The 18,098-nt window shown below is 40.0% G+C and overlaps 2 protein-coding genes and 1 pseudogene across 2 annotated transcripts; 2 read left to right on the top strand and 1 right to left on the bottom strand.

Annotated features, from left to right (window-relative positions):
* The first annotated feature begins 983 nt into the window (after positions 1-983).
* LOC102890267 (gamma-crystallin D) lies at positions 984-2,798 on the top strand. The gene is made up of 3 exons (XM_006921399.1): positions 984-992; positions 1,084-1,326; positions 2,463-2,798. The coding sequence occupies exons 1-3, from the start codon at positions 984-986 to the stop codon at positions 2,733-2,735; spliced, it is 525 nt and encodes a 174-aa protein (XP_006921461.1). The 3' UTR covers positions 2,736-2,798.
* Positions 2,799-8,063: 5,265 nt separating this feature from the next.
* Positions 8,064-8,182, bottom strand: LOC112470789 (annotated as a pseudogene).
* A 1,358-nt stretch (positions 8,183-9,540) lies between these two features.
* LOC102890016 (gamma-crystallin F) lies at positions 9,541-11,815 on the top strand. The gene is made up of 3 exons (XM_006921398.1): positions 9,541-9,549; positions 9,641-9,883; positions 11,543-11,815. The coding sequence occupies exons 1-3, from the start codon at positions 9,541-9,543 to the stop codon at positions 11,813-11,815; spliced, it is 525 nt and encodes a 174-aa protein (XP_006921460.1).
* Positions 11,816-18,098: the final 6,283 nt, after the last annotated feature.

Here is an 18,098-nt window from a genome sequence, read left to right as displayed (position 1 = left end):
CAGAGCTCCTCTTTATCTTCATGTAATTTATCTCCTGAGTCAATAGCTTTGTGTGCTCTTTTTCCCAAGAACAAAGATATCTCTAGATCAATCAGAAGGGGTTTGTTAAATTTTGGGTTTTATTTTATAATAACCTAAGAGGCCATCTGCTTTTGTGTTTTAAAGATACTACTTTTTCTTATTTCTTTAAACTTAGAAATGTCCATGTTAGTTCTTCTTTCTGAGATGAAGCATCTTAAAACTATTCTCCCTTTTGAATCACAATTAGCCAAGATAAAACAACCAATTCTCAGTCTACTTTTAAGCATGACTGCAACAAAATCAAACTCGAACCAAGTACTGAAGATCTGTGCTTGCTGGGTTTTTTTTCTTTTTTTCTTTTTTTTTTAACCATACCGAAAGCTTGAAATTCTGTGAACTCCCTTGGTAAACATTCCAATTTCTTATACCTTTTAATGAGGAAATTCTCTTATAGGACTAATCTGAAAATTTCAACATTCAGTTAGGGTCATTTTCTTCTATGAACAATTAGCATTCAATATTGTGGCACATAAGTAATATGATAGTTCTTACAGTTTATTTTATATTTACCATATTAAGACCCTTTCTATTTTGCTCTCCCACTTAACACTTTTTTTGTATTTCCCCAACCTATACAAATGAAAGTCTAGACTATATATAAAATGGCTGAATTTCTATTTCTATTATTAAATAGACAATGTCCCAAATGACTTTTTTTAAAACTGTCTCAATAGCATCAACCAGTGATAGCAACCCGAATGCTCCAGAGAGAATGGGACCAAACCCCACAATGAGCCCTGTGGACTATGACAGCAAAGAGAAAAAAGAGAACACGAAAATCCCCTCCTCACCCCGCGGGCCCCTTTTGTGTTGTTCCTGCCAACGCAGCAGCCGGCCTGCTATATAGACCCGCCGCCCTGCGGGCGCATCCACTGAACTCGCTTCATCCGTGTCGACCAGCCATGGGGAAGGTGAGCCCCGCGCCCAGGCCGGGAGGGGCCCCGGCGACGGGGGCGGGGGGCGGGGGCCAGGCCTCTGAGCGTCTCCTTGCCTTCCTTGCAGATCACCTTCTACGAGGACCGCGGCTTCCAGGGCCGCCACTACGAGTGCAGCAGTGACCACTCCAACCTGCAGCCCTACTTCAGCCGCTGCAACTCGGTGCGCGTGGACAGCGGCTGCTGGATGCTCTATGAGCAGCCCAACTACTTGGGCTGCCAGTACTTCCTGCGGCGCGGCGACTACCCCGACTACCAGCAGTGGATGGGCCTCAGCGACTCGGTCCGCTCCTGCCGCCTCATCCCCCACGTGAGTCCAATTCCATATCAGAAATGGGCCCTAGGGACACAATGGAGAGTTTCAAGGCAAAGGTTAAACATTTGGAGTAGTGATCGCTCAGAATAATTGAGAGTTTGGACAAAAGATAAGCTATGGTAGATTAGTTCAATATAGTTTGCCCTGAACAAAAGTGAAGTTTACCCAGGTACCAATTAATCAAAACATATTTATTGAGGAAGAATGTGTTGGCTGCCCTGGTTAGGTATGATAGAAGTCTGTCCAGGCATCATTTACAATGGAGTTGTAGGAAAACTGCTAATATCCAATAGAAGAGTAATGAAGTACTAGAATACGTGGTAGTTCCTGAGCACACAGGAATCAAAAAGGAAACTTTTACAGGGGTAATTTTTTTTTTTAAAGACTTCCTCCCTTTTTCACTCCCCACTTGAATATTTTAGTTTTTTTCCAACCTATACAAATAAAAGTACTTTCTTTCAATGATAATCAACACAGAGAGATTTTACACATGTGCCGCATATATTTTATTAATGTGTTTTTAAAACACTGCGTTTTTTGAAAAATTATTCTTTGGGCTTACTGATTTTTCCCCTCATTTTCCCTCGTTCTATTTATAAATTATTAAATGAGGATCGATTATTGCCTGAGATACTTAAGACATTTACCTTGGCTTTCAACAGAAATATCCAAGCCATTGGTGATTTTTTTCCAAGATTTATTTTAAACTCAGTGCAGGGTCATTCATTTCATAAACTGACTTTAGTATTCAAGCACACATGCTTGAAAAATTAAAAATATTTCTTCAAAATGGCAAAAATAGTGATAAACAGTTAAAGATTTGGGTTTCTCTGTGGTATGGTATACTGGTTGGTACGGTTAGGATGGTTAGTAGTTTGTCCTGGGAAATAGTTGAATATTTTAAAGAGTGAGATTTCCTTCTTAATTCATTCAATCACACTTTATTATCTTGAAAGGGTACCCAATTACCACCTTTGAAAACGGAGAATATATAAATATTCAAAATTAATTAAATTTTACCATGTATTTCAAAATGGCTTGAGCTGGTCTCCACACAACGAGACTGCAGGAATATGTTGGAGTCGTTTCACGGTTTGCTTTTCTCCTCTTACCATCCTGGGATGAGCCAGGCTGGCTCCCACCGGATCAGACTCTATGAGAGGGAAGACTACAGAGGCCAGATGGTGGAGTTCACGGAGGACTGCTCCTCTCTTCAGGACCGCTTCCACTCCAATGAAATTTACTCCCTCAATGTTCTGGAGGGCTCCTGGGTCCTCTACGAGATGCCCAACTACCGGGGGCGGCAGTACCTGCTGAGGCCGGGGGACTACAGGCGGTACCATGACTGGGGGGCCACAAGTGCCAGAGTGGGCTCTTTGAGGAGAGTCATGGATTTCTATTAAAATAAATTCTTCATCATTTCTCAGTCTGGAAACTAATAAAATATTTTCTGTGTGTTTCTGGCACTGGTTTGCTTTTGTTTTTTTCTTTTATCCTACTCTTATTTTATTTTTCTTTTATTTACACATACACACACACACAATGCAAGTGGAACCCAAGATGTGTGATCCATAGGTAACAAAGAAAGTTCTCATAATAGAAATATGCCTTCATATTAAGCAGAACTTTACAGTTTGCAAAAAACACTTTCATAATACATTATCTCGTTCAATTCTCTGGCCTTTAAACAAGTTGTTGCTACAAATGAGATTATCGGAAACCTGTTCAGATTTCAGTTTATCTCTGAGGAGTGAGGATCTGAAAGCTGAGATTCAGAGATAGCATAACCCACTCTTTAAATCACGGATTCTGAAGCTGGGTTCCACCACAGATCTCAAAAGATCCCCTAAATTGTATGAAAAGTCAAGTTCACAAATCTCTGGCAGACTCCCTTGGTGCTGAGGTGGTCAATGAAACTCTGGACGTTGAAATGTAAGTGCAGAGTGCTGATAAAGAGATGGCTCTGGAAAAACTTTTGCCTTTATGATGAAAGGGAGTAGTATCTGCTCCCGATGCTGCAATTCCCTCTTATTTTAGATATTTACACCCAAGAGGTAACAAGGACGAAGGAAACACCACAGTCTCAGAACTGCTGGCCTCAATGTGGTCAAGCCCTCACACCAGTGTCTATTACTCAGGGCTCTCCAGAGAAACAGAACCAAGGGGAGATGTATCTAGATATAGATGAGGATATTTATTACAGAAATTGGTTCAGGTAATTATGGCGGCCAAGAGGTTCCACAACCTATAGCAGGAGAACCAGGAAAACTATTGATATAATTTAGTCTGAATCCAAAGGCCTGGAAACCAGGAGCTCCATTTCTGAAGGCAGAAGATGGATGTTTCAGTTCAAGCAGAAAAAGCAAATTCTTCCTTCCTTCATGTTTTTGTTCTATTCAGGCCCTCAACAGATTGGACGATACATTGGTGAGGGCGATCTACTCAGTCTAAGAATTCACATGCTAATCTCCCCAGGAAAAATTCTTACAGCCACACCCAGAAATGATGTTTTACCAGCTATCTGGGAATCCCTTATCCCAGTCAAGTTGGCACATAAAATTAACCAACAGGCAATGCCAGCGATCTTTTACCTTCAGACTTCTTGTAATAGGAGTAAAATAAACACACATATGTTTATGCCACACTAATTGAGTATTCTTTTATTTGTAGTTCAACTCACATTTCTAGATATAGAGTATATGTGAATTTTTATGAGGTTACTGTTTAAAATTTTATTCAGAGTCTCCAAAATAATTCCTAATTGAAAATGTGAAGAAGGAGGAGGAGGAGCCAGAGGAGGAGGAAGGGAAGGAAGGAAGGAAGGAAGGAAGGAAGGAAGGAAGGAAGGAAAGAGAGGTAGGGAAGAAGGGAGGAAGAGAGGGAGAGAAAGACAGAGGGAGGGAGGAAGGGAGGGAAAGGGGAAGGAAGAAAGAAAACTACTACAGAACAACAAAGTCATATGACGTTTAACATATTTGAGATATAGAGATCATCTAACCTAGATAACCCATTTTATGTAAGGGAAAACTAAAGTCCGATTCTAATGTCAAATAGTTAATATTAGAGGTGGCATTGGAACCCAGAGCTCACAGCTCAGAGATCAGAGTTTTTCCATTGTTAAATCAGGAAGATTCTTGTCAAAGTAATGAAAGCACTAGTTTACAGATTCTTGCTGGGAGGTCATTGCAAACAAACAACCAAGAATTAAATTAAATACATAAGATAACTTAGAGTTGTGTTCTCTCTCTGTATATATGCACACACTCACACATAGTTATATATATTTATATAATCATTTACATAAACTGTGTGTGTGTGTTTTGGAAGACTATATGTATAAGGTTATAGGGAAGCAGGACACTATAATACTTATGTCGATTCTTCTCTTACCTCTTGTTCTGTCTTACTTATGCTCTCATTGCTAAGGTTTAAGAAAGGGAAAATGATGACTATTTACGTGCTCAGATACTGATCTGGTCATGTTATTTCCCTGATGAAACCTTCCATGTTTCTGCCCTGCCCACAGGGGAAAATTCCACTTCCTTTAAGAACCTGGCCCCAGCCTGTCTACTTCATCTCCTGTTACTTGACCTGAGTTGCCCTTTACTCCCACCTCACTTGAGTCCTAGCACACCAAGCAACATTATATGTGTGCCTTTGCTCACATCTTTTCCTCACCTGGGTCATTCTTCCCCACCTTCTTCCTTGTGAGCTGTTCATCCTTCAAAGTTTGATCAAAATTCACTCTAATTGTTGGCCAAAAAGAATTTAAATCAGTTAAGATACATTAGAGCGGAAGTGGCAGAAAGCCTCTACCAAATAGACAAGCAGTATGGAAATCTATTAGCTCACATGGCAAGAAGTCCCAGGAGGCACCGGATTTAGGGATGGTTGATTCAGTAGCTAAACAGCATCACCAGGGCCCCAAGATGTTCTGTCTCCCTTCACATTTAGCATCTGCATCAGCCTGCATCTTGTGTCCCTGGTAACCATAGGATAGCAGCTAGTTGCAACTGGGGCAATATACAAGGAAGCTTGGGTGAAGGAAAGCACACAACAATCTTTGCCTATAGCACAAGTGTATCCAGAGCACAAATTCCCAGGATTAAAGAGGACCTTGAAATATTATCAGGTTTCTGAGTGTAAGCTTTGAGATGTAAGGAAATTAGAATGAAATGAATAAAGAGAAAAAGACGGAGGAAGCCCCAGGAGGGAAAAATACTAATAGAAAAAAATGTTTAAATGTTAATTATTCTTTTTATTCTCATTATAAAGTAAGACTACTATAAGAAATTTAAAATCAATATTAAATGCTTTTTAATTCCTTTTTAAGTCCCTAAAATACACTTTATTTTAATGTTTTCTTACAACCACAGTACAATTATCAAAATTAAGAAGTGATATTGATAAAATATTGATTTTCTTCCTCATTGCTCATGAAAGATGTTTTAAATTGTGTGAAGACATACATACATAAAATTTATCATTATAACCGTTTTTAAGTGTGCAACGCAGTGGTATACAGCACATTCACTTTGTTGTGCAAACATCAGCACTACCCGTCTCCAGAGCTTTTTCATCATCCCAAACTCTGTGCCCGTTAAACAACAATTCTCACCTTCCCCCATTCTCTGGTAACCACTATTCTACTTTCTGTATTCATGAATCTCACTATTCTAAACACCTCAAATAGATGGAATTATACAATATTTGTCCTTCTGTGTCTGGCTTATTTCACTTAGCGTAATGTTTTCAAGGTTTATCTCTGTTGTGACATTTATCAAAACCTCATTCCTTTCTAAGGCTGAATAATCTTCCGTTCTGTGCATATACTACATTTTGTTTATCCATTCATCTCTCAATTGGCATTTGGATTGTTTTCACCTTTTTGGCTATTATAAGTAATGCTGCTATAAACATTGGTGTACAAACATCTGTTGGAGTTTTTGTTTTCAGTTTTTTCAGGTTTATGCTTAGAAGTAGAATTGCTGGATCACGTGGTAATTAGACGTTCGATTTTTTGAGGAACTATCATGCAGTGTTCCACAGTGATTGTACCATTTTACATTCCCACCAGCAATGCACAAGGTTTCCAACTGCTCCACATCCTCACTAACATTTGCTATTTTCTGTTTTGTTTCTAATTTTTTTTATAATAGCCATCCTAATGGTGTGAAGTAGTATCTCATTACAGTTTTGATTGCATTTCCAGAATAATTAGTGGTATTGAGCATCTTTTCATGTGCTTATTGGCCATTTGAAAACTGTCTATTCAAAATTTTTAATAGAGTTTTTAAATTTGTTTTTGTTGTTTTTGTGGTTGGTGCTGAGTTGTAAGAATTCTTTATATATTTTGAATATCAATCTCTTATCCAATATACGATTTGCAAATATTTTATCTCATTTCATATGTTGCCTTTTTTACCCTGTTAATAGTCTTCTTTGATGTACAGAGGTTTTATTTTGATGAAGTTCAATTTATCTATTACCTATACCTATTTTTTTAATATCTAGAAATTTTTGTATATAATATAAGGTAAGCCTCCCACTTCATTCTTTTGCATGTGGATAACCAGCTTTCCATGTATCATTCGTTGAAAAGATTGTCCTTTCTCCATTGAAACCTTGTCAAAAACCATTTGACATATAAGTGAGGGTTTGCTTCTGGGTTCTCTATTCTTTATTCCAGTATCACACTGTTTTGATTACTGTAACTTTGTAGTGAGTCTTGAAATCAAGAGGTGTGAGTTCTCCAGCTTTGTTCTTTTTTTTCCGCCAAGATTGTTTTGGATATTTAGCATCCTTTGAGATTCTACATTAATTTTAGGATGGGTCTTTCTTGCATAAAACATCATTGGCATTTTGATAGGGATTGCATTGACTCTGTAGATCACTTTGGGTAGTATTGATATCTGAACAATATTAAGCCTTTTAATCCATGAATGCAAGATATATTTCCACTTATTTACCTCTTTCTTTCAGTTTTGTAGTTTTCAGTATATAATATACTTGATTTAAAAAAAAAATATGGTGAGCATTTTTCATATCTTTAAATAAATTCTTTGAGAACATAATTTTGGGTAGCTGCATGCCATCTTATCAAACAGATGTTTTACAATTTATACAATTAATGTCATATTTTTGACATTTTATTTTTACCTAATTTTTTATATTATAAACAATGTTCTGATAAAATACCACTGTGCATAATGTTTACATGTACATTTATTTTCTTTGGACAAATATCTAGAGATGAAAGCATTAGCTCAAGAAGTGAAATTTAAAAGTGTTGCTGTTTTTGTTTTTTTTAGGGGTGGTGTCTTTTTTGTGGTAAAAACAAGTAACATGAAATTTACTGTCTTAACCATTTTTAACCACAGAGTACATTAGTGTTAACTATATGCACATCGTTATACAACAGCTTTCTAGAACTTTTTCATTTTGCAGAACTGAAAGGAGGTTTTTTAATGTAGATCAACAGTGCTTTTTTATATACAACACAATGGTTTAAATTTTTTCCTCCTTTCTGTTTCTCTGTAGTTTCCAAATTTTTTATAAAGTTAGAATTTTTAAAAGGAAGAACATGAATAAGGCTTATTAAATTCATGTGTACCAAATGAAATTTATTCTGGTAAAATAACTTTTTATTTTATTTTCTTTAGACAAGGCAACCCTTAGTTGACCTCACAGATTGCAAGGACCTTGTCAGTTTACAATCCCTTATTTTTTTATGCCTACAGCTCCCGATCTTCCTAGGTGGTCTCCCATCCGAATACTAACCAAGCCCAATTCTGCTTAGCTTCGGAGATCAGAAGAGATCAGGCTTGTTCAGGATAGCATGGCCATTGACAAAAATAACTTTTTCGCATTTGACCTTGGTAGCAAGAATCCAAACTAAGGAACAAGACATAGTAGATCAAGGTTGTATCGAGTTGGGGACTGGCTCCTTCTAAAGTAGTGGCATGCAACCAGGGTCGATTCTGCTCCCCAAGGGGACAGTTGACAATCTCTGGAGACATTTTCGGTTGTCACGACATTGAGAATAATGCCGTTAGTATCTGGTGGGTTGAGACCAGGGATACTACTAAACACCCTAAAATGCACAGGACAACCTCCCACAACAGAGAATTTTCTAATCCAAAATTCATATGAGGCTGAGAAAACCTGCTCTAAATTAGAGAGTGGGGCTCCAGCAGCTGCAGCCGGGTAGTAGGAGGCGGTTTTAGGGGAAAGAAGACTCCCTGGAGGTAGAACCTTAACTAGAGAGCAACCAGGGCTGGGAAAGGTAGAGAAGGCAGAATTGTAGGATTTTAAAGCCATTATATTTGCATGTTAACTTGCAGTTGTCAGCCGCTAGAACTAACTAAGCTTAGCATAGTGCTTAGTTTGCAAAATTATTAGTTAAATAAATAGTTACGGTGTGAGTAATAATCACCAGTGAGTCACTTCATGAATCTCAAAAGGGTTTCTTTGCCTGTGGCTTTGGAGGCAAGATCTGAAGCTGTGGAGATACCCCTGGAGATGTCCTGGTTCCACTCAGTCCCAGGGAGCAGAGCTGAGGCCAGGTACCTGAACAGGGCTTCCTGTGGGGGTGCTTAACTCCGCTCCGCCCCAGCCCCCTATCCTTCCTCCAGAGTTAGTAATATCTGCTACACCCTCATATTGGCAGTTAGGATCATAGACAGGTTCTCTTGGAGGAAAATCCCATCCTATTTTAAAAGGCCTAGCGGGGAGGCACGTTCGTTCCCATATTCCACATTCACACCAGGAAAACGCAATCTGATCTAAACGCCTCATGCCGTAGCCCTTTCCGACTTCGGACCTGGTCACTGCCCCGCGATGTCACTCAAAAAAGAGATCATTTCGAAATTTAAAAAGACAAATAAAACTTTTGATTACAATTATTAACTTGGTTAAGCGCCTTTTCAGCTCCAGTTTCCTGAATAGGTTCCATTTAAAGGTCCGAGAGGCACCAAGTGACAGTTTTAACCCGGGTCATCAATTCGAAAGCTCTGGCGAGTTTACGAAGAAACATACAATAAGTCCCCCACCCCACCCCCGCAGTCATTATATAGAAAAGAGAGGAAATCCCCTCACCCCGCGGGCCCCTTTTGTGTTGTTCCTGCCAACGCAGCAGCCGGCCTGCTATATAGACCCGCCGCCCTGCGGGCGCATCCACTGAACTCGCTTCATCCGTGTCGACCAGCCATGGGGAAGGTGAGCCCCGCGCCCAGGCCGGGAGGGGCCCCGGCCGACGGGGGCGGGGGCGGGGGCCAGGCCTCTGAGCGTCTCCTTGCCTTCCTTGCAGATCACCTTCTACGAGGACCGCGGCTTCCAGGGCCGCCACTACGAGTGCAGCAGCGACCACTCCAACCTGCAGCCCTACTTCAGCCGCTGCAACTCCATCCGGGTGGACAGCGGCTGCTGGATGCTCTATGAGCAGCCCAACTACTCGGGCTACCAGTACTTCCTGCGGCGCGGCGACTACCCCGACTACCAGCAGTGGATGGGCCTGAGCGACTCGGTCCGCTCCTGCCGCCTCATCCCCCACGTGAGTCCAGTTCCCCTGCTCCTTCTGAGCCCTCCGGTCACCTCAGTGCTCCAGACGTAGTATTCACCATATGGGACGGTAGCCTTTTTCTGGTTCTAACTAAAATCTCTTTTCCTTTATTAATGCAAGGCTTTTAATTGGAAATTTATTTTACTTTGTTAAAAGTAAACTCACTTCTAATGGGAAAAGGTTTTATTAGTTCAGAATGTCTGTGTTACAGGTGATGAATAAGTAACAGATTAACTCCTTACTATCAGGTGGCCTTAGGCTAGTTCCTCCAGACCATTTCTCCCTTTCCTCTGTAAAGTGGGGCTAATAAGAGCAGCTAATTCCTAGAGTTGTGATGAAGATGAAAGACGCTTACCTGGAAGCACGTAGCAAGCACCCCCTCCCCAAAATATTATGAGCAGCAAGGGTCTCTCAAGTCCTGCCTTTAGATTAGGCAAAACAAGTAACCAACAATGTGATTCCAATAGCTTCTGCAAAGCCAGGTCTTACCCAAATACCACTCCCTCCCCCTGGCCACAGTTAGTGATTCTCTGATTTGACGATGACAATGTTCTGGGGTAAAGGACCCAGACTGGTATTAGGAGCCTGAAAATCTGGCCGTCCACTTTCCAGTTCTGACTCTTCTAGTTATAGACTACAAGCTCTTCGTTAGTTTCTCATAAAAGGAGAAAAGGCTTGCTAATGGTGGTCCATGTGTGTCATGCTGTGGTGACAATCAAATTAGGTAAAGTACATGTGAGTCCTTTATAAACCGTGGAAGATCCATTGTCAGCAATCTTTTATATCACAGAGTGAATTGCCTAAGAGAACCTTTCCTAAAGTGAATTTAACCGTGGAAGAAGGAAGATGTTGAATGGGTACCTGCTGAGAAGGAACAAGCACATAAAAAAGAACAAGTATTTAAGGAAAGACAGATAAGATTTACCCAGGACTAACAGACTACCTTTCAATTTTTCTGAAAGTTTTATCATCGATTAATCTGTAAAGGCATCTTTCATGATCTTGAGCTTCCATTTTTATTAATTACCTAAAATTGTTTTGCTGGAGAATAAATTAGAGCTGAGAACTGAAACCTAATCTTTATGATGGCTCTTGCTTTTCAAAATTTTAAGGTGGCAGGACTTAAAGCAGAAAGGAAGATGGTAAGGAATCGCCTGTGCTTAATTGCCTCCACTCTGTGCCCACTTTGGGGAAAGCGATTTGACTTTCTCTCTCCCTAGGGTCTTCTAATGCTATCAAGATTCAAAACAATGTCTTCGTCAGTGATATATTTATCTTTTTTATCTTAATATCTAATTTTTTTTTATCATCCAAGGAGGGCCCTAGACCACCACCATAAGCCAGTAGAGAGCAAAAAATATATTAAAGTCGTTACTTAAGAATGGTACTAAATAGAGTGGATTTAGGTTTAGAAAACTCTAAGTAGCACCATTAATATCTTGATCTATGTGAATGGCGCCCCCTGCAGTTTCGCAGCGTTCGACCTTCCCAAATGTACACAGCGGCCTTGGTGTTGGCTGTTTTTTTAAGTTGTGGCCTTTGATATAGAAAAGATAAAGAAATGCCCATCCCCCCCAGGGCTGAGCGCGATTGGTTGCTAAAGGCTAGGTTTCCTGACTTTCTCTTGTCTGCCGATTGCTGAATCCACAGACCAGCTCCCACAGAATCAGACTCTACGAGAGGGAAGATTACAGGGGCCAGATGGTGGAGTTGACGGAGGACTGCCCCTCGGTTTACGACCGCTTCCACTTCAGTGAGATCCACTCCTTCAGCGTGCTGGAGGGCTACTGGATCCTGTACGAGATGCCCCATTACCGGGGGCGGCAATACCTGCTGAGGCCGGGGGACTACAGGCGCTACCACGACTGGGGGGCCACAAGTGCCAGAGTGGGCTCTTTGAGGAGAGCCATGGATTTCTATTGAAATATTTTTACTCTACACTTTTCTCCGTCTGGAAGCTAATAAAATATTTCCTGTGTGTTTCATGCAGTCATGTAGTCCTGTTTTCCTTTCCGGCTCCTTGGAAGGGCTCGGCAAAAACAAAGCTGGGACTAATGTGGCCTTTCTTACACATGTCGGTGGAAAGCGTGGTATGGGGCAGCACTGCGTCTGGACCCGGAATGCCTGGGTCCACATCCACTTCCTAGCTATACATGATGGGGCAGATTACTTAGCACTTCTGTGCCTCAGTTTTCTGATCTGTAAAAAGTGAGGTGGCAACACTCTTCATCTCATAAGGCTGTGGTGTGCATTAAATGAGTTATTATTTTTAATTCTCTTACAATGATATCAAGCACAAAGTAAATGCTGTGTAATAAGTATTTATAACATAAATATTCCTTGGTTTTTACTATTTAGATCTCATAAATTAGCATGCTTTTTGTTTGTTTTTTTTTTTTTTTAGAATATCAGTAATGGTTTGAGGATCACTTGCATCAGAATCACCTGGGACACTTGTTAAAATGCAGATTCCTAGACCTCACCCCTAGGTTTCATATGTAAAAAGATATGAAACCACCTTTGGAAATCTAGTTTTGTGTACTACAGAATTCTATCCAAAAAGATTGAGCACTGCCCCTTTTAGACACTGAGCTCTGTAATGGGAAACAACAATAAGTAGAACAGTTGGGTGGGGGAGCAGAACACCCAACAGAATCTTTAATTATCCCAGCAGAAGAGTAGAGGCATGGATGTCTACAGGGCTGAGGGCAAGTTGACTAAGAAGATGCTTGTTGGTGTATTCTGAGATGCCCCTACTGCAACTTCACCCATCCCTGGAAAGGACGTCCAGCATTCCCAGTACCACAGTGAGAAAACTAAACAAGTACCAGAGACACTGTTCCAAAGTTCTTCTAACGGTGTGCTAGGAAAAAGAAATTGAAACAGAATCATCACACTGACATGACAGACAATATAACAAGGAGAGTAAACTCTAAAATATGACTGGAGTTAGACTCGGTTTGAATCTCAACTGTATCTTGTATTACCCAGGCAAGATCCTTAGGTAGGGTTTCCCTCAAACAGTCATCATGAACCAAGGATTCAGGAGGAGGTTAAAATGATATAATGCCTGCGATCACTTAGCACAGTGCCTGGTACATAGACAGTACTCCCTCAAATGTCTACCATTATTGTTGTTATTATTATTATTATTATTATTATTATTATCATTATTAAGTTCTGTGAATATGAGAGAAATGGGTATAAAAGTGGTGAAAATGTCGTAAACTCATTTCGTTCAATAGGAAAGAAAGCATGGCATACACCAGGGGAACAATGAGTAAGTAATTCAAGTTAGCTGAAGTATTAGGGGGTCCAAAAAGGAGAAGTAAAAGAGAAAACAGCTCGTTAAGGCCAGACTTGGGAGGGAAATGGCACTGCCGATCAGACCTTGGCTGAGACAGAAGTGAGGTCATTGGAAGGCTCATAGGTGGCATCTAGATCTTGAGCTCCAAAGCAAAAAGAATTAAAAAAAAAAAAAAAGAGGCAAGTAAAACCATTCCTAATCCACTCCACATAAGCAAACTTCAATAAAGGAGAAGCATCAGTACAGAACATTGACACTGCTGCTTCTTCCACAAGCCATGCGACCTCATCTTCCTCCGAGAAGCTGCAGCTGGTCGGCCACCCAGACCATATACCTGAAGAGCTGGTTGTAGAAGAATCAACACTGCTATTTAAAACCTTTCCATTCTCCCTGCCACTCCTTCTCTTATTACCTTTCCTCTTAACTCTTCCAGTAACTTCTTAGTTACTTTTGCCTGGGTCCTTCCAGTTTTCTTTTAAAAACAATCTTTTTTCTCTACAAACTAATTGGAATATTAAATACGTTATTTTGGTAAATGGGTTGTTTCCGTGACTATTAACTGCAAAAGATTATTTGAAGAAACTTTAAAATAAAAAGAGAGGAAGAGTTGAGGAAGAAAACAGAGACACCAGCTATGAGGATGCTGCAGTCATTCAGAGAAGAGAGGATGGTGGCTCAGGGTGGGATGGTGGCATTTATGGAGAAGAGTAGTGGTCAGAATCCGAATATATTCTGAAGGCAGAGCCAACAAAAACTCTTGCTGGATTCAATGTGAATATGAGAGAGAGGTTTGGTTTGAGCATCTGCAAGCAGGGAGCTGCCTTCGACCCAAACAGGGAGAGCTGCAGGGGGAGCAGTTTCGGGAAGGAAAACCAGGCACCCTATTTTGGACAAGAGAAGTTTGAGATGACAATGAACATCCAAGTGGGTTGTTCACCAGGCAGCTGGTTATACTGGCCTGGAGTTCAAGAGAAAGACATGGCTGGAGACCTGCTTTCGCAAATAATCAGTTGGGTAAATAGTATTAAAAGTCCTAAGTTTGGGTAGGATCTCCGAGGGAGTGTGTGTAGGTGGAGAAGCCCCAGGACATCTTGGCTTTAAGACCACAAGGCGAAGAAGAATGTATGGGTCTGGGAGGGCTAACTGCTGTAAGAAATGACTCCAAAAGTTCAGTGGCTACACAATAAAACTTGTATCTTTCGTTTAAAAAAATAATAAAATGTAATGACTTTTAAACTAATTCTTCAGACCAGATTAGTCTGGAAACACTGAAGTCAGCAGGAGCAGTGCCAACATAATGAGAGCAGTGGAACTAAATTGTTTTAGATCACTTTGAATTTTTTGCCCATTATGCTAGAAAGCACTATCTACCAATTCATCAAGAAAATTTGGAAATTTATGATGAATACTAAAAGATACCATGATACATGCCCATGCACTCATAGTTAGAATTAATAAGAGAGAGATTAAGGTCTTTGAAGCTTTGGTAAGTAATGTGACAGAGACCTGGTACACCATTAACTACTTAGGTTAAGTTAGAGAGACCTTTCCCCAACTCACAGGCCACGAGAGTCAGCTAGGCACTTATTAGCAGACAGATTTCCAGACCTGGTGAATCAGAAATCTCAGGGAGCACCCTGTGTATCTGCATGGGTTAACAAGCTCCCCTGGCAAGGGTCATGCTGTACACCATTTGGAAAATACACTTTCTTTCCAAGGTGTGGTCTGCAAACCAGCAGCACAGAGCTGCCCTGGGAGTTTGCTGGAAATGGCAGAACCTTAGGCCTCAACCCCAGACCTCCTGAATCGGAATCTGTGTTTTAACAAGATCCCAGATGATTCTTATGTACATGCAAATTTGAGAAGCTCTGGGCAACAGAGTGTCACTGTCCCCTAAATCCAGTACGTGTAGATCACGAGTTCTCATGTCTGGCTATACATTCGAACCACCCATGGAGTTTTTAAAAATCCTAATGCCCGAGCTGCACTCACAAAGGCTCTGAATAAATTACATAATTTTCAAATAACTTCTCTCCTGATTTAAAATTTATTGACTTATGCTCTTATGCTTGTTTGTTCTAGATATTCAAACATCACAATGTTTTAATAATGATAAAGCTCAATCACCTGTACACCTGAAACTAGCATAAAATAATATTGAATGTCGACTGTAATTGAAAAATAAAAATTTTTAAAAAATAACCATAAAATTTGATTGGGAAACAAGATTTGGATCCAGGGCCAAGAAGGGACTCCTAACTTCTCTTATAATCAAACTAACCACCAGGTACAGGCAGAGCAGCTATGGGATTGCAGGTACCCTTCCCAGGTGGCAGAGTCAGGCATGGCAGGGAGAGTGCAGGTGACCTGGGCAGACAGCTCCTGCAGGGAAAGTCAGGAGACCCTGTGACCTGGGGGCAATGGCCCCTACCAATCTGGATTTTTTGTTGATTAGGCCAACTGAACCACCTGAGGACCAAGGATACATTTCCATGCTTAGGGACAAGATTTTTAGAATACAAAGTCTTTAGAACCCAGCTATACTTAAACTCACCATCAGCCAATTTGTTAATAACAAGACAGCTTTCCATTCACAAATCCTCGCTCTTTCTCTTTTTACTCTGCTTTCCACATCTTTCTTTATTACTGATTTATAGTTCCTGTGATTCTTTTTTTTTTTTTTAGTTAAAAGTTGGAAGACTTGTTCCAGAGAGATACTAAATAGTTAAAAATTCCATAAATGCAAACTCTTTAAAGTTGCTTCCTTTTCTTCTGCTTAGACAAGGCTTTTACTTAATCTAGATAAGAGCTCCACCCAGTGTTCAGAAGAAGGAAGGCAAGTATGATGTAAAAACCTCTTCTGAAATCATGCGTGTTAAGAGATTATTTTGCACCTTTTAAATAAACTCTGCTGTGCAATGTATTCAGAGTAACCTCATAATTTAGCCAAAGCGCTTATTAAGCACGTGTAAATCTTATTTTAAAAAGTGTTTGAGAACTTTGTGACACATCGTTAGCATTTCATAAAAGAAGGTGAAGAAAGACATGACGACTGATCCTGTGTTCACCAGAGCAGGTGTGGCCCTTTGGAGCGTGGAATCCAGCATTTGCACTGTGCCTGTTAACGGAGCCCACTGAATTCTCTCTCCATCTCTTGCTATCTGACAGATCCACTTCTAATTTATGAAACTGAGTTCATGAGTGAGATAGATCCCACATTCTTGTTCAAATCTTTCCTCCACTTCATCTTCAAACTCCACTCCTATTTACTTATGATTTCTTAACCAACTGTTTTATTTCCTTTACATTTTTTCTTACCATTATACATACATACATACATACATACATATACACATATATATACATATATATGTATATATATATATATATTTTTTTTTTTTACAGAGATCTTCATTACTATCCTTTAGGAGAGAGAAAAAAAAAGATATCTATTCCAAATCTGGTTGTCTGACTTACTGTGTTCCTCAGTGTCTGCAGACACTTAAAGATATCCTTATCCCACTGGTCTTAAAATATCCCAAATCAACTAAGTGTATTCACTTAGATAATGAACAGTGTGCCGTGCCGCTCCTCTACTGCCCATCCTTGCATTTGAAAATTACAACTTGGCTCATTCAAAACACACCTAAGCTATGCATCTTGAGGCTGCTTTGAGTAGTATCCTCAAAGTGATGTTTTTCTTTCTGCCCGAACTCTCTTACTTCCAGCTTACACTGGTCTCAAAGGTGAGAATTGAAAACTGTTAATGTAGCTCACAAACATAATTCATGTTCTTATGCCCTGTGGGCTTTGTTAAGCATTCCTGAAAACCTCCGCCATATGCCCTAGGTGGAAGGGGGACACCGCAAAGCAGCCCGGATCCCAGAGCGCTGTGAGGGTCTACGAGACATCAGCTTTGAAATGTACCTTCTCTCTCTCCCTCGGCCTTTGTGGTCACCCACCTCACCCTCTCAGGGTCTTGGCTTGAAAATAAGATAAGTCTTGTCTTACAGCATCATCTTTCCTCTCCATGAAATCAGACTAGTTCGTTCTAAGCTGCCTCACCATCAGGCTCTCCACGAACCACCGCTCCACTGCCCATGTTTCAGACTCTGCCATGGTTTCCGCAGCTCACTTTTCTGCCTACTTTGTAATCTTTTTTCTTCACAACTCTTCCTCTTTAATATTTATTTAAACAGGCTTTATTTAAAGTTTCTCTGTTCCTCCGTCACCTCTATTATATACCTCCATTCAAGGATTCACAGTACACAATTTTGTTTGTTCATTTTTCTTTTTTTCTCAGCTTTATTAAGATATAATTGATATATACCATTGTGTCAATTTAAGGTATACAATACGATGATTCGATACAAGAATATATTGCAAAATGTTGACCACAACAAGGTTAGTCAACACATTCTTTACCTCATGTCATTACCATTTTGTTGTTCTTATTGTGGCGAGCACATTAAAGCTGCTTATAATATTTTAAGAAAAATAACACTTGTCGAAAGGGCACGTAAGGCGTAATCCCAGTTTTCTTTGTGTGCGCATGTAAAAAACAGTCTTGAAAAATCAACACTAAAATGTGACTGGTATTTATCTCTAAGATGTGGGATTCAAGATGACGTAAGTTATTACTTAGCTATTTTTTTCTTCAATAAATAAACAAGAACCATGTAATTAAAAATATTTAATTAATTAATTTAATTAAACTTTATAATTTTTTTCTCCAAACCAAACTGCCTTGATCACGAGTGCCTGGAGGTCAGGGGACCAGTTCGGCTCAATATATAACTGACAGTGATTGAGGCCTTCTGTATACCAAGCATTGTTGTAAGACTTCAGAAAATAAATATCATAGAGACATAGTCCTATGTATCTAAGAGAGATAGGCAT

The sequence above is a fragment of the Pteropus alecto genome, unplaced genomic scaffold, assembly GCF_000325575.1.
Source record: "Pteropus alecto unplaced genomic scaffold, ASM32557v1 scaffold3, whole genome shotgun sequence".
Classification (NCBI taxonomy): Eukaryota; Metazoa; Chordata; class Mammalia; order Chiroptera; family Pteropodidae; genus Pteropus; species Pteropus alecto.
This window is presented reverse-complemented; position numbering and strand designations above follow the sequence as displayed.

Bases quoted from the DNA above. Each gene is read 5' to 3' on its own strand.
- LOC102890267 (XM_006921399.1), top strand. The intron at 1,327-2,462 runs GTGAGTCCAATT...GGGATGAGCCAG, and splicing joins CCTGCCGCCTCATCCCCCAC to GCTGGCTCCCACCGGATCAG.
- LOC102890016 (XM_006921398.1), top strand. The intron at 9,884-11,542 runs GTGAGTCCAGTT...CTGAATCCACAG, and splicing joins CCTGCCGCCTCATCCCCCAC to ACCAGCTCCCACAGAATCAG.